This window comes from Camelus bactrianus, chromosome 3 (assembly GCF_048773025.1).
Source record: "Camelus bactrianus isolate YW-2024 breed Bactrian camel chromosome 3, ASM4877302v1, whole genome shotgun sequence".
NCBI lineage: Eukaryota > Metazoa > Chordata > Mammalia > Artiodactyla > Camelidae > Camelus > Camelus bactrianus.
Window position 1 is genome coordinate 75,925,005 of NC_133541.1, and position 16,873 is coordinate 75,941,877.

Here is a 16,873-nt window from a genome sequence, read left to right on the forward strand (position 1 = left end):
CTAGGAAGGGATATCTCTTCTTTGGCAGTGTAGCTCTTTTTTTAATTCCTTAGTAGTGCCTGGCACATAGTACATATTCAAATGTTAACTGCACTGAATCAACATCTGAAATAGTGTTAAGGAACAGAGTAGAAAGTTAACAGTTCATTAACCCATAACAATTTCCAATAAGTCTACTGCACAAAAATGAAATGGTATTTAGCTTCTGAATCCAAATTTCACAAAAAATACAAAATATTATCTTTCAGCCAAGTAAAAAATTTTGCATAAAGAGCATAATTCTACTAGAGTTAATTATGTTCATATTTGTATAGGACTAAGATCAACATTAAACACTATCTTGAAGACAATTTTCCTCTTTGATAATTTTACTAATTTTCCTAGAAAAGATTTCAATGTATCTCCATTGGTGCTAGCAGCTTCCCCCAAAATCAGCTATCATCCTAGCAAAAGGATCTTCTGCTCATGCTAATAATTTACTTCCTCCTTTGATGTCTCATAGCACCTGGCAGTGAGTGTTTTAAGGGGGATAACACTTTTTGGAAATTACTGCTTGGTTCAAAGGCATATGGATTATCTCCATCTGTGATGTACCCACGCAAAGGGCTTGAGTACAAAGGTTTGGGAATCTAACAGATCTGGGTTAGAATCTTGACTGACACATACTTGTTGTTATTTAACCTCTCTAGGCTTCAATTTCCTCATCTGTAAAATGGAATAGAAATAAGGTACCTCATACTGTGGTTATGAGAATCAATTATGTAAAACTACATAGTGTCTAGAACATTACAAACACTCAAAGGAGATATCTATTATTAAGTATTTTCAAATATCAACAAATGCCACAAAATCCTGAAATGTAGTATACAATAATAAGATGAAGTTCAGTAACTTTAGATCACCTTCTTTAGAATGCTACATTCATGCATGACTGTTTATTGGAAACTACCACTCTGGGTGTAAGTAAATGCCTCATCAATTATGAGAGCAAAGGGCAATGAAGGCAAATATATATCCTGGGAGATTTTGGAGGCTGAAGTGAGTACTTACAAAATGGAATCCCTCAGAAATGTATATTATTCATGTCTGGGATTACAAGTAAACTCACTTCACAAGGAGTATTTGAGAAATAACAGGAATATAATGGAAGAATTGGGGGTTAATGGGGACCAAATTCCTTAATATATTAATTCTAAGTTGAAAGGTAAAAGAGCCAGAAAATGCAAGCCTTCATATAATGTTGAATTAGTTACTGCTATTCAAGCTGTGATGCAAATATTCACCTTACTTACCCTAGTCGATGATAACATGTCTACCAGTCTATTCACTTAGCTGCTGCAACAACCTCAAATCACAGCAAGCAGTAAAAAAGAATTAAACTGTGGGTAACTAACAGATGAAATCAGAACACAGTAAATGATACCAGGCACTGACACAGCCAATTCAAACTGGTAGACTCCAGAAAGTAAACTCTGATATGGAGAGGAAGAAAAAAAAACTTTTATTAAAGACTTCCTCTGTTTGGGACCATACATTTTGTATTTCACCTCAGTCTCATTTAGTCTGATCCACAAAGGAACATGTCTAAGGTAGTATTATATCCTCTCTGTAAACAAGGAAATGAAAGTACAAAAATTAACTTACTCAATCACATGATTAATAAACAGTAGGATTAAGGTATAAATTGAGCTCAATTCAACTCAAACTTAAGTGTTTGCCTCATTCATCCCTTAAAATGCTACCAGCCTGGAAGAAGGAAGCTAGAGAGGTGAATTTAGATCCTACCTCACACATGTAAGCCTCCCAAACAATAATAAAATTAAAAACAGTAAAGAAACAATGATACAAATAAGGTTACAGCAGGAGCCAAAGGACTCTAGAAGATGGCACAGAATTGTAAAACTAGTAAAAATGATTCACCAGGAGTTTGAAAAAATAATGGGTCACAATTATCTGTCAGGAAATCAAGTTCTAACCAGAAAACATTTATAATTTCCCTACACTTTTTAAAATCTATTCATAATACATTACTACTTTGTTGGGTAATTCAGAAATCTATCCTAGTTTCACAACTGTACAGAGTAGGTGTTTAAAAAAAAGACAAATAAACGTAACACATACAGATCTATATCAAATATGTTAACTCCAGGACTTCGCATAGAAGCCATTTTCAAAATGATAAAATTCTAGTACTTTGAAACATCAAGGTGGGTAACAAATGACAGATAACCCATCTGACTCCATTCTACAACCAAATAAAAAGCTGCCCAAAAAGGTTCTGTCCAAAAAGCAGAAAAGCAGAATCTGAAGCGAGGACAGCAAAGAAGCAGAGAGATATACATAATAAAATTTCTAGATCATCAGTAACTATACACACAAACTAAATATGGCTTTAAAATAATTTCGTAGCCAGTACCATACAGAAGTGATATAAATGCTATACCTAAAAGAAGGCAGACAGTTGTGCACAATATACTAGATCCTCACTACTGTTGTATTCCTCAGATCTATTTTTATAGTCTACACAACAGCTTTACAGCAAATGCAAAATACATCCATGTAGGTGCATGGCACTTGTCCCACTCAAAAATGACTAAAACAAAATCTCATTCTCTGGAGGGAAGGTTTTAACATGTAAGTTCACAATTCTTTGTCTCACCATAAATCCTTTGAGTCCTAAAATGTCAAGTCACTGTCCTCACTTTCTCTCTGAATAAAACTCTGTCTGATAAATACAGGAATACTTTCCCTGTTCTAAAGTTTACCTTACTTATGGTGCCACAAATAAGAATGTTCAAATATCTTGCTACTTCATGTAACACAGCAAGTTCACCTTGTAATATTCTAGATACAATACTTCATAGTTTTAAAGAAAATTTCCCATTAAAGCCACCTAAAGAACAAAATTAAAAATAAATCATAAAAACCTGCAGAAACTTTGTACAAGCATTTTATCTTTATAGTTACATCAAGGACACACAAGCTATGTCACTGAAATATACAAAGACAATGCTGCCATCTAAAGGCCAAGATAAAATATGAAAAAATGTATACTTGGTCAAATACTGTCAATGTATATAAAAAAAAAACCAATGTGGTATTTTAAAGTCAGCAAAGTTTATACTTATAAAAAAAACACTATGCTATGATTATTTTTAAGCTATACAATAAAGCTCTAATACTCTTCAGAAAATTCTTTTTGAGATGATTGATAAGAGAATTAGCAAAATAATCTGGCTAATGATCAATATCTGTACAGGTAAAGTTCTGGTGGCATCCTTTCAGACACAATATTCTCCTAAGTATCCCTATTAGTTGCTATTGTAAAATATTTATCCTATTTAATGATGTTTATTATTTCCTGTCTATAATTACATATGCAGTATAATTTTATATATATGTATATATAAATATTATTTGCCTTTAACCAGGCTATTATTGCTACTCACCCTATTTAAAATATTTGTTGTTAAAGGACTAAGAATATTACATCTCAGAGTGAAAAAACCCGAACTACTTAAAACTGTAGCTTTGCAAGTAATTTAAGTATTTCTTATTTCATAAATTCTAAAAATACAAAGTTCCTACAGGAAATTAGTTATCAATAGTTCAATTGTCCAGCAGAAGGAGTTCAAATTATTCTAAATTTTCCTTTCTAAGAAATTAAATTGAAAGAATTTCATTGAATTGAACTTCACTTAAGATTTATCAAAATTACTTACAAATTTGCAATAAAATCAAAATGTTTACTGAGTAACATTACATACTGATTCTCTTAGCATTTAAGTATATAACATCCTTCTAATGGACGGCAATATAGAAGAAATTAGAACATAACTAGAACCTTCAAAACAAAATTAATTCCTTTGGAAAACCACTGACCAAAAAATTAAATGTGTCAAGAAAAAAGCTTCTCTGTGTTTACTCAACAAGAAAACAAATACTAATCACTCAACAAATATTCCCTTTATGTGAGGAATATAAAAATTATAAATTGGGATTACCATCCTTTATCTTGAGTGTAAAGTGGAAGCCAATGGACAACAAATAAAGTCAAGATCTCATAAAAGCTACTAGTTTTTTATGGTTTCCTACAAGTCAGAGTTTATACAAGGCAATTTAAGGACATTATGTCATTTAATCCTCAAAACCACAACCTGCAAAAATACAAATACTAATAACCTCATTTGCAAAAGAGGTTCAGAGATCTTAAGCAACTTTCCCAAAGTCACAATGCAAGTGGATACCAGGATTTAAAAATTCACTCTCTCTGATCCAGAAGATCTTATTCTCTCCATGAGTTCATACTGCCTCAAATGTGATTACTAAATTTGTATTAAATATAAAGAGAAATGGGAAACATTTTTACTATGTAGTTTCAGAGGAAAATATAATTCTATAAATATAATTTTACATGGTAATAAAAGCATTTACTTTTATTTCACAGTGGTTCAATTTTTGTAACTGCAATCTCTTTTTTTAAAAAGCAGTTTCTCATTTGAACTGCTGAAGCTTCTAGAGATTTTCAAAACTTAAATATATAAGATGTATTTATCAAATTTTGTAAAGTAACTCAAGGGCAACAGAAAAGTGTCTTTATTTTGTGGATACCACTAAAAAGCAAGACTTCTTTGTAAATATGCTACATATCCAGGGTCACCTTGCCTACATTTTAATATACACTATTTTTCAACATTGAGAACACTATTAGTGCCTCCCTAGTGACAACTTTTCTGTTAACCTGTACTATAGACCTTTCAAATAAAAATTAAATGGATTTGGAGTATCATTCAGCCATAAAAAGGAATGAAGCTCTGATACATGCTATAATATGAATGAACTTTGAAAAAATTTTGGCAAGTTAAAGAAGGCAGACATTAAAGACCACATATTATATGATTCCATTTATATGAAAGGTCTAGAACAAGCAAATCCATAGAAAAAGAAAGTAGATTACAGTTGTCAGGGGCTGGAGGAAGGGAGACTGAAGAGTGACAGCTAATGGGCACAGGGTTTCTTTTTGGGGTAATGAAATTGGTATGGAATTAGTGATGATGATTGCACAACTGTATGAATATACTAAAAACCACTTAATTGTACACTTTAAAAAAAGTGAATTTTATGATATGTCAAGTGTATCTCAATAAAAGAAAACTACATGGCTTTAAATATATTTATATAACACAATACATGTGAAATGAGTTACATACACATGTGCTTAAAATAGAAAACCTACATAACAACCTAAAAACTATAAAACTATAAAAACTACCTAAAAAGTACCAAGATTATCAGCCTCAGTTTATTGAATCCCATTTTATACCATACTAAGTGAAAGGCTCTATTTCACAAGTGTGTATCTTCCTGAATATTAAAAATTCCAAACTACCTATAATTACTACAATCACTAAGGTAATCAGAAGGAACGACAACCACATGCTTGTTTGGCAACCAAATTTAATTTTTTCCAATTAATTTTTTCCACTGTCAGAGTTTAGGAAAAAACATACTAGCATATGCAAATGTAGAATTTTTAACACACAAGTAACACAAGCACCTATACAGTTACAAATCAACTTATAAAATCATTATTTTGAGAAGATTCTTGCTTTTAAGTACGATTTGCCTCTAGACCACCAAATGAAAATAAGCAGAGAAAAATTTATAAGCTAAGTTATAAGGAATTCAAGAGTTAGAAACAAAATGAAAAACATGAGGATGATAACAAGTACTTACTAATTTGTTTTCCTGCATGTATATTCTTTGTAATTTCAGACAGCCCTTAGCTATGACGATCATGCCTTCATCTGAGATCTTGTAACACTGGCCGAAATGAATATCTTTCAGTTCTCTGCACTTTGAGCCCAGCTGTAAACAAAGAGATTTGGATGAACGCTCCGAAAATAACAAAGGTAACATATTTCTAGTGGGATTTCCATACAGTTTTTAAAATAACCATACTGAAGTTAAATAATTGTTTATAAATAGCTTTTAAAATAAAAAAGAATGTAGGCAAACTATAATTTAAAATAGTGTTGGTAAGCCTTTTCACCTTCTACTTATTTCCTTGCTTCAACTGCCTCACACTATATGCCCACCTAGGTGCCTGGATTCCTTAACACTCCAAATTCGTATCTTTATTTCTCCTGAGTCTTTTTATCAGTCATACTATTAGACTGAGTGGGACACAAGTCCAAGGACTAAAACAAAGGTCCAAGAAGTGAGACAAAGGACCAGTGAATGAATGAATATTTAATTAATGAGATTCTACTTCTAGTTCTGACTGCCTCAATGAATCATTTTTCTCCATCAGCTAATTTACTCTGTGAAAGAGAAAAAAGACTCAATATGCTATAGCCAATATTTTGTTGATACTTATTTACACACTTATTGCATAAACTGAAAAAAGAAAAAAGGACTAGTGATTTCCTGATTGAAATCTCAAATGTACCTTAAATAGTTACTGAACAGGTAAAATATTCTCCTTAAAAAACATTAAGAATCACAAAGAACAAATTACATACATTTCTTTTTAAAACCAACACTATAGATGATCAAAGCAAACTATAAGTAAATGTTGTTTTATGAGTATTAGATATGAAGAGAGTCATCTTACAGATAAAATAAGAAGCTTTTGTAAAAACTTATATAGCAAAAATTATCTAAAAAGCTACATAAAAACAATAAAACCCAGTGTTGGCAAAAGTTCAAGTGTGCTGATACACCACTGATAAGAGTGTAAATTAGTACTAAAAATCCTATTGAAGGGCTACTTAGCATGAATAAAAAAAGTTTATAAAATTTGCCTGAAAATTGTATGACTCAGCTTCTAAATATTTACCAAAAAATTAAAGATGTATGGATAAATGGATAGATACGTAGCAAAGAAAGCATACTAAAATGTTAATTATACAATCTACTTAGTGGATATATTAAAACCCTTTCAAAATTTTCATATATTTAAAATTATTCATAACAGACTATTGGAATAATTAACTAAAGGTGGTAAGATTTAGCTACAAGAAACTAACACAAGGTTTTTTTTTTTAATAGCAAAATACAGAAAATAAGGTTACAAATTATGGTATTTTCATAAAATTGAATATTCTATAGCCATTAAAATTAAACACTTGACAAATAAAAATGAAAACTGTACATGTTTTTATAATACAATTGAATTTTTATAAACAAATCATACATACTTAAATATACATATGTATATAGAAAAGAGATGAAACATACACCAAGGTGTTTACAGTGGTTATTTCTGATTAGCACAATAATGGGTATTGTTCTTTTTCTCTTTTCTGCCTATCAATCTTCTCACATCTTTTAAAAAATAAATACTACTTTCATAATAAAAAAATTTTCAAGTTCTGTTTCAAGTAAAGTAATAATATTATCAGAAAGATAAGCAGTTTCAGTTATTTGTCCAGGGATAGTGATACACCTAGATTACACTATAACCAATTATATATTCCACTAGAAATGTAAACTCCATGAAGACAGAGGTTTGTCTGTTATCTAACATATGCCTGGCGCCCAGTGTCTTAAAGTTAGTTGATATATTTGGTGAATGAATGAAAAGTTGGATTAGAGTTATTCATCATAAAGAGGCCTCTATGAAAAATGAACAAATACAGAAAACCATGATTATGGTCTCATATACCACCATATTCTACTCAATTCCTCAATTCAAGAGTTCTAAATTGGGAGAAGAGTATAGTTCAAGTGACAGAGTGCATGCTTAGCATGCATGAAGTCCTGGGTTCAATCCCCACTACCTCCTCTAAAAATAAATAAATAAATCTAATTACCTTGCTCCCCTCGACACACACACAAAAAGTTCTAAATTGGGTCCACAGATGGAATTCAGGGATTCAAGGAAAATGGATGAGGAAAAAGGAGTAATTTTCATTTTCTTACTATTCTCTTAATGAACTTTACACTAACCTTCACTTATTAAACAGAAGATCACAGTAATTTAACAGGATGTGTGAGTTTGTAAACAATAGAAATCAAAGATAATTTCATGTAATATTAGTTCTGTTCCAGATACTATGAAATATCATTTTTTGTTCATCAGTATTCATCATGTTCATTACATCTCCCACCAGATCTTATAATGCATTAAAGACTTTGATATATTTCTAGAACAAACATACAATGTCACGTTACTTAGACCTGAGAAAGAGGAATCCAAAGCCAACAGTGAAGAAAGTAGAAGAGCAATTTGATAATCACTACAGAACTTCCAACAAGCTTACATCTGTCTGGCAGTGAGGGTGAGGCTGGTGTTAAAAACATCAGGATTCTTTAAAGTCAACTTAAGAAGCAGTTAACCACTCAGATCACCTCCCCATTACTGCACAGCCTGCCCTTGCCCACTGTCCCACACTACCAAAACACTGGAGCTCTCCGAGGGGAGTAAAATGTAGGGTCTCCGGACTGGGGTATGCCAAGTACAGCTGAGAGCAGAAGCACACTGCTGAAAATGTGGGGATGACATGAAAGTTTATACAGTGAAAATAGAGCAATTAAAAAAATAATAATCCTATAAAATGTTCCAGGATGAAAGGATATGGGGAAGCAAGGGTATACCGCAGTGGTAGAGTGTATGCCTGGCATGCCTGAGGTCCTGGGTTCAATCCTCAGTACCTCCATTAGAAAAATGAATAACCTAATTTGTCCCCCTGCAAAAAAAAAAAAAAAGGAAAGAAAGGAAAAAGAAAGGATATGGCTTCCAGACTAAAAGGGCTCACTCATGTCCAGCTAAATGACAAAAAGAAGACCTATGCCAAGGCAAATCATCATAAAATTTCAGAATTGTGGGTATTAAAAAAAATTTTACAGACTTCATCAACTTCTTAATGACAACACTGAAAGAAACCAGCAGTGCAATGCCATCAAATTCTGAAGGAAAATCATTTCATACCTAGAATTCAATACTCAGGATTCAGACTATGAATTAAGTGTGAGGGTAAATAGAGACATTTTCAGACATGCAAGTTCTCAAAAGATTTCTCATATATTCTCTATCATGAAGCTATTAGAATCCGTGCTTTATAAAACATGAGACTACACCAAAAGAAAGAATACATGACATCTAGGCAACAGGACATCTAATAGAACAGCAAGATGAAGAAAACCTCAAGAATAATGATGAAGGTAAGATACTAATATGACCAGTAATGCAAGAATACTTATATAAAAGAAGTTCAGACCAGACTGAAGCCTTCAGAGTATCCCAGGCAAATCTGCTTTAAGAAGATAAATTTGATGACGTATCTACATACAAATAAATTAAGGCAACCGGGGAAAAGCTTTGGGCTCCATCAGTGTTAAGAATATAAAAACTAAGTAAACTAAATGAGGACAGAAAGACATATTATTAATTCCAATAAACACAAAATTCCTGAGGGAAAAGAAGTAGGTATATAATTATTAAATATAAATACTGAATACTTATTTAATCATAATCATAACAGAATTATCTTGAGACAATGAGGGGCTAAGAGACAGGGCAGGATAAGTGAGCTAAATTTTATCTTCCACAGCAAGGAAACTGCACAGATGGTCTAAAAGGGATAAATCAAGAAAGTACATACAGACATGGACAAGCAATGCTTCTTCTCTACTATTCCTTCCTTCTCCTGGTCTCTGTACTGATTAGTTTGTGTTTAATAAGCTGAACATGTTCAGCTCATCTCTGTCCTTTTTCCCCTTGGAAACAAACTGTCCACAGGGAGCAAGCACCTACTTCTACATTTGCAGGACACTGCTGGTCCAGCCTAGTGGATGATGCTTTGGTTCACTGGTCAAACTCCAGTATTTGAGTTAACAAGCCTATTTAACTCTATTACTAAGCAACATTCTCTAATCTAGCCTTTCTGTATAATAAAGTTGGTATTTTTCCTCTGTCACTATTCTAGTGTCTTATTTGCCAATTTATTCAATCCTGGGCAATAAAAACACTGCAACAATTAGTGCACCAGCCAGGATCACTGAGAAATAGAAGAACAGAATCTGTATAAAAGGAGTGACTGAGGTATCTGGTAGACATCAGTGTCTGTGAAAAGGTTGGTAAAGTATCATGTTAAGATATGTAAGTTATATTGCTGCTGCCAGGAAGAGAGGTTTAAACTGATTACATGGTGTTTTTACCTTAGCAAGTAGTTTTGGTGGCTTTATGTACAAACAAGTGAATTTCCATAGAGGTAGTGGCCAAGTGGGCAGGCATACACGTAAGGACCATGGTGATGGCCTCAACATACATTAGCAGCATAGGACCCCAATATGCCTCAGGGGATAATTACTGTCATTTAGTCTCATTGAAGAAACTGATGTTCTCTTTCAGACACCATCACTGGAGATAACAGGGAAGACTGTATTTGGAAGACGGTATTTGCATCACTGCCTATCTGCACTAATCACTGTTACCCCAAAAAATGTCTTAAAGTTCCTGACTATCCAAACACTGGAGAGTCAATCATTATATCCAGGGTATTACCAGTTATGCTGATGGTGTTCAAATCTCTCTGGACAGACAAAAAGGTAGACAGAGAGAAACAACTTGCCAGAGCAGAAAGCCATTAGAAGAAACCTTCACAGGAACCAGTGCCAGGGTAGGAAACCCTGAAATACAATTGATCTCCATCTGTATCAAGTAATAAGTTTACCTGCATTAATACTTATCTTATTCCAGTGAAAAGTCAGGACACCTAAAGGATCTACAAACCCCTCAAAATTACCTCCATAATACTTTCTACTTTACCAAAGAACATTCTGAAATGTTAACTACTCATCAGGTAAGAATGCCTAGCTGGTTGATGTTGACCAGATACATATCATCACTCACCTTGTTTGGATACAGGAAAACTACTGCGTGAGGGCCCTTCCAGGAAAGAGAGGTTATCAACCTCGTGAAATTTCAGCTCCAACTGCACCTCTCTATTCAGCCTGTCCTTCACTGCTGTTTGCAGCTTGACACTCATGCTAGGTGCAATCCTAACTCTGACTCTTCACCAAGTAAATGGTTTTGGTTAAATAAGACACAGAACCCCAGTATGTCATTTAAGAGGTTCTGAATCTTTATAAAGTCCAGTATCTAGTTCCCTAGGAGAGGTGCAAGTTGAATAGTAACAGAAGCCCTCTTCTAATTCTAATAATGTGCTAAGGGCATCCATCAGTCAACTCTGAAGGAAAGCATTTAATGGAAAGGGTATTTGTAGTCATTTCATCACTTAAATGAAGCCAGCCCATTCATTCATTAATCCATGGTTCATTTTAGCACAACAATAATTAAAACTGCAAACTGTCTAGAGTATATAAATAAAATATAAAAAGGACTGTCTTTGATTTATTCATTTCTTCCTTATAATAATCATTCAAGATTATTCACAATTTTGCTCAAAAGCTCCAAAGATATTTTTCAAATTTTTCTATAAAATATTGGCAGGTGATTTTCCCAGCATCTCAAACTTTAATTAAAATTTTGCACACTAACCTTGAGAATTTACAAAAGAGAATTTGTTTTAACAAGACATCTGTTGTTACTGGGTTATTTTTATAATAAAACAAACACCTTAGGAAGAGTATACTTCAACAGACAAAGTATCTAGATAACTGAAAGCACAGCATGGAACCCACAGGGATAAAAACAAGATTAGGTCTTCTAATATCACACAGAAGCTGCTCAAAACCAATATTAGGAACATAATTTGTAAAACATGACTTATACCACCCTCAACACAAGGAAGTTGTTCCTTCTACTTTCCATTCCCAATCCGTCACCACTGTCACTATTACATACATGCAAAAGAGAACAGTGAAGAAAACCCAATCCATATCTTCTAGTAACTTCACCCAACTATACTAACTGTTCATGTCTGTGAAATCATAAAAATGACAATTTCATAATTTGATTTATTAGCTTCATCATTGTAGTAGAGTAGCACAATGAGATATGGAAGAAAGCAAGGAAAATTTTTCAAATTTTCTACTCATCTGACCCATTTTACGGACTCAAATTTTAATCTTTTTCCAGGATTTATATTGTTTAACTTTGCTTTGTTTAAAGAACATTCCATTTAATACAATGAAAATATGCTACATATGCTACCAAAATATGTACCAGTACTGTTTTTTAACTGTATTGGCATGATGTATAATTAAAATTCAGAGTGAATGAAAATTCAGGACACATATGGAATAATCACTTGATCATCTATTATACACTGTAAAGACTTTATTTTTTAGAAAACCAGGAAAAATGCTACATTAGCACAAAAACCAGTTACCTATTATGTTTCAAGTAAGAAAATATTTTGATTAAAACTTTTGAAACAACTTTGAAAACATGGGAAGCTATCAAATGTCCATCAATAGGTGAATAGAAAAAATGTGGTTTATATATACAATAAAAATTATTCAGCCATAAAAAGGAATGAAACTGACATATGTTACAACATAGATGAACACTGAAAATATTATGCAAGTGAAATAAGTCAGACACAAAAGAGTTAATAATTAGAAATTAGAATAGAGTCTATGATGGTTACACAATACTGTGAATGTACTTAATGCCACTGAATTGTACAATTAAAAACAGTTAAAATGGTAAAAATTAGGTAGATTTCATCACAGTAAAAACAAAAATTTTAAATAGGAAATACCAATAAAACTTGAGGGGAAAAAACAGTCAAGAGGCAGTGAATTGTTCCCAAACCATTTTTTTCTAATTATCATAACATAATTACATTAGATATTAAATAAACTGACTTAAATGAGCAGGAAAAAGAGAGCTCTGGCTATTAAAAAGTAGGCTGCATGTTTTACATTCAATGAAAGCAAGCCATAAAAAACTCCTGATGAAGTTTTGGGTAAGACAACTAAAAATTATAAAATATTGGGAAAATCATATTCTAAAAGACACTGTACTCATACTCCTTCATAAACAACAAGTTTCTATCCCACCTCAATTAAAAAAAAAAACTGAAAATCATAGATGCCACATCTCTGTTATAGTTAAAGCAAAATAAAGTCAAAACTCCAACTAGTCATCTCTAACTCAAGAAAAAGGCCTTGATACTATACAAGATTCACTAATGACTATATATTTATAGTATTTTTTAATTAAAATGTTTACATAATGAGTTTTGTGGGTTTATAATTTAATGTATTTTCAGGTAACTGACCAAATTCCATTCGCAGGCCCATCAGGTAAGAAGGTTTATGCTGATTTATAACAACGCCTACCTATACTTCACTGGGTTGTGGATAAGATTAAAAAAGATAATGCAAATAGAAATGCTTATTGGCACACTGAAAAGCACATAAAAGTGCTAAATAAACATTTCATATCATTATTAATTATTATTAATAGGTAAAGAAGAGAACAATTAGAACACAATTCATTAGGATTCATGTGAAAGGAACTTTTTAGAAGTGCCATAAATTTCCAGAAAGAAGCCTTCTTGACATATGAAGGCTCAATACCTCCAGTTATAGATAAAAAATATTCTCTCTAGTCACTAAAATGGACATTTCAGCTTAAGATCCTGGATATGATCCCACATGACCTGATTTAGAGATCAAGCTAAATTTAAACAAACTATTGTCTCCATACCTTCCCAACTAAGAATCTGGGCAAGTTACTTCCAAAAGATTCAATTTTTCATCCTGAAATACCTCAGTGCTGCTGCAAAGATTAATATGGGTAACAAAATATGACAGCACAAAATACAGTGCCTGTCATATAAAAAGCACCCAAAATATATTCACTTCCCTTTACTAATTGTGATGCTAATTTAGAAACAGAATACTTAAAACATTCTTAACCTACCTAAACATAACATATTTTGATAAAGAAGGCTTTCCAAGATCTTTAGTTTCTCAGTCTCATTATAAACATCAGTTATCATTATAGGGATTAAATGAGCATCATGTCATCTGAAAAGGGGAGGAAATGAGCTAAGCGGATTGAGTATGAGCTCAAGACATCTCGGCATATGAGTGTCAGCCCTATCACTTCTTACTTCACCTCAGATAAATTATACTTACTCATCTATAAAAATGAAATAATACCTATCTCAGAGTGATTGTGAATCAAAAGAGAAATTAAATGAATATATAATTAGAATATGTGAACAGTACCCTGACACAAGGTAGATGCTCATCAAGGTTACATACCTACTCTTTACCTAGTTGACAATAACACTAGAACATGTAAAGATGGATTAGATGAGACTGACATTTTCCTTTACCTTACCCAAATTCAGAATCTAAAAACAAGTAGGTGGCTTTTTTTCCTTTATTGTGATAAAGTACATGTAACATTAAAAGTGCTATTTTAACCATATGTAGGTGTATAATTCAGTGACATTATATGCACAGTGTTGTAAAACCATCACCACTATTTCCAAAATTTTTCATTATCCCAAACAGAAACTCTCTACCCATTCAGCAGCAAAGATCCATTTCCCTAGCTCCGTGAAAACCTTCATTTACATTCTTTCTCTATAAATTTGCCTATAGTAGATAATTTATGTAAGTATCTTATAATATTTGTTCTTTGTGCCTAGCCTATTTAACTTTGCATATGTTTTCAAAGTTCATTCATGTGGTAACATGTACAGCATTCCATTCCATTAAAAGCTGAGTATTTCATTGCACATACATACATTTCATTTATTCATTCATCTCTTAATGGATACTTGGATTGTTTCTACCCCTTGGCTGTTATGAATAATGATACAATGAAAGTAAAGTGAACAAGCATCTATTTGAGTCACTGTTTTCAATTATTTGGGTTATATATCCAGGAGTTGAATTGCTGGATCATATGATAGTTCTACGTTTAATCTTTTGAGGAATCATCCAACTGTCTTCCACAGCACGTGCAGCATTTTAATTCCCACCACCAGCAATGTATGAAGGTTTAATTTCTCCATATCCAAAGACACACTTTGGTATTTTCTGGTTTTCGCTTTTGTTTGCTTTTTTAATATCCATTAGGGTAAGTGTGAAGCGACATCTCATTGTGACTTTGACTTGCAATTCTCTAATGACTAATGATGATGAGCATGCTTTCATATGCTTGTGGGCCATTGGCATTTTTTCTTTGGATAAATGTCTATTCAGGCATTTTGCCCATTTTTCAAGAGTTATGGGGGGAGTTGCTATTGGGTATATAAGTTCTTTATATATTCTGGATATTAAACTCTTATTAGATATAAAATCTGCAAACATTTTCTCCCATTTTACAAGTTGTCTGTTCACTCTCTTGAGAATGTAACTTGAAAAAAGTTTTTAATCAAGTCCAGTTTATGTTTTTTACTTGTGTTGCCTATTCTTTTGGTGTCATATTTAAGAAACCATTACCAAATTCAAGGCCATGAAGATTTATACCTATACTTTCTTCATAAAATTTCATAGTTTTAGCTCTTAAACTTAGGTCTTTGACCCATTTAGAGTTAATTTCTGTGGATGGTATAAGGTTAAGAGTCCAATGTCATACTTTTACATGTAGATATCACTTTTCCCAGCAACATTTCTTAAAAAGTGTTCTTTCCACCACTGAACGTTCTTGGCACTGTGGAAAAAAAAATCAACTGACCACAGATGTTGAGGGTTTATTTCTGGACTCCAAATTCCACTTTATTGGTCTGTATGTCAATCCTTGTGCTAGCATCACATGGTTTTAATTACTGTACCTTTGCAATAAGTTTTAAAATAAAGAAGTATGAAATCTTCCAACTTTGTTATTTATATACAAGATTGCTGTGGCTATGCTGGGTCCCTTAAAATTCTTTATGAATTTTAAGATAGATGTTTCCATTCCTGCAAAAACTATCTTTGGAGTTTTAGTAGGGTTTGCATCAAATCTGTGGACCACTTTAGGTAGTATTATCTTAACAATATTAAGTCTTCCAGTTCATAAGCTCAGGATGATTTTACATTTATTTAGGTCTTCCTTAGTTTCTTTCAAAAACATTTTATAGTTTTCAGTGTAGAAATCTTGCATCTGCTTAGTTTACTTTACTCCTAAATCTTTTATTCTTATGGATGCGATTATAAATGAAAGTATTCACCTATTTGACCAAACAGTTGCTAGAACTTCCAATACGATGTTGAAAAGAAGTGGCAAACGTTGGGCATCCTTGTTTTTTTCCTAAACTTAGGGGGAAAGTTTTCAGTTATTCACTACTGAGAATGATACCAGCTGTAGTTTATTCACATATGGCCTTTATTATGTTGAGAAAGTACCCTTCTATTCCTAGTTTTATTGGGTGCTTTTATCATGGAAAGGTGTTGGATTTCACCAAATGCATTTTGAGCCAATAAAGATGAGCCAAATAAAATGATTATGCTGGATTTTCTCCATCATTCTGGTAATGTGGAGTATTACATTGATTGACTTCTTATGCTGAGTCACCCTGGCATTCATGGGATAAATCACACTTGGTCACAGTATATAATCCTTTTACATGCTGCTGACTTCTGTTTGCTATATTTTGTTGAGAATTTTTGCACCTATAGTCATTAAGGATATTGGTCTGTAGTTATCTTTTCTTGTAGTGTCTCTTGCTTCAGAAATCAGGGTAATGCTGGCATCATAGAAGTTAGCAAGCACTGCCTTCTTTAAAATATTTGGAAGAGTCTGGGGAGGATTGGTATTAATTCTTCACATGTTAGACCAAATTCTCCAAGGAAGCCAATTCCTGACTTTTCTTTGTTGAGAGGATTTTTGTTACCAATTTACTCTCCTTCCATGTTACAAATATATTTGATTTCCTACTTATTCCTGAGTCAGTTTTTGAAGTTTGTACATTTCTAGGAATTTATCCATTTCATCTAAGCTATCCAGTTTGTG

General features: G+C 32.7%; 1 protein-coding gene across 1 annotated transcript in view; it reads right to left on the bottom strand.

Annotated features, from left to right (window-relative positions):
- Positions 1-16,873, bottom strand: part of FBXL17 (F-box and leucine rich repeat protein 17) — a 439,198-nt gene that overhangs the window by 397,466 nt on the left and 24,859 nt on the right. Inside the window, exon 4 of the mRNA XM_010971766.3 lies at positions 5,737-5,868. Coding sequence (XP_010970068.2) covers positions 5,737-5,868 — 132 coding nt within the window. The remainder of the gene's footprint in view (positions 1-5,736; positions 5,869-16,873) is intronic.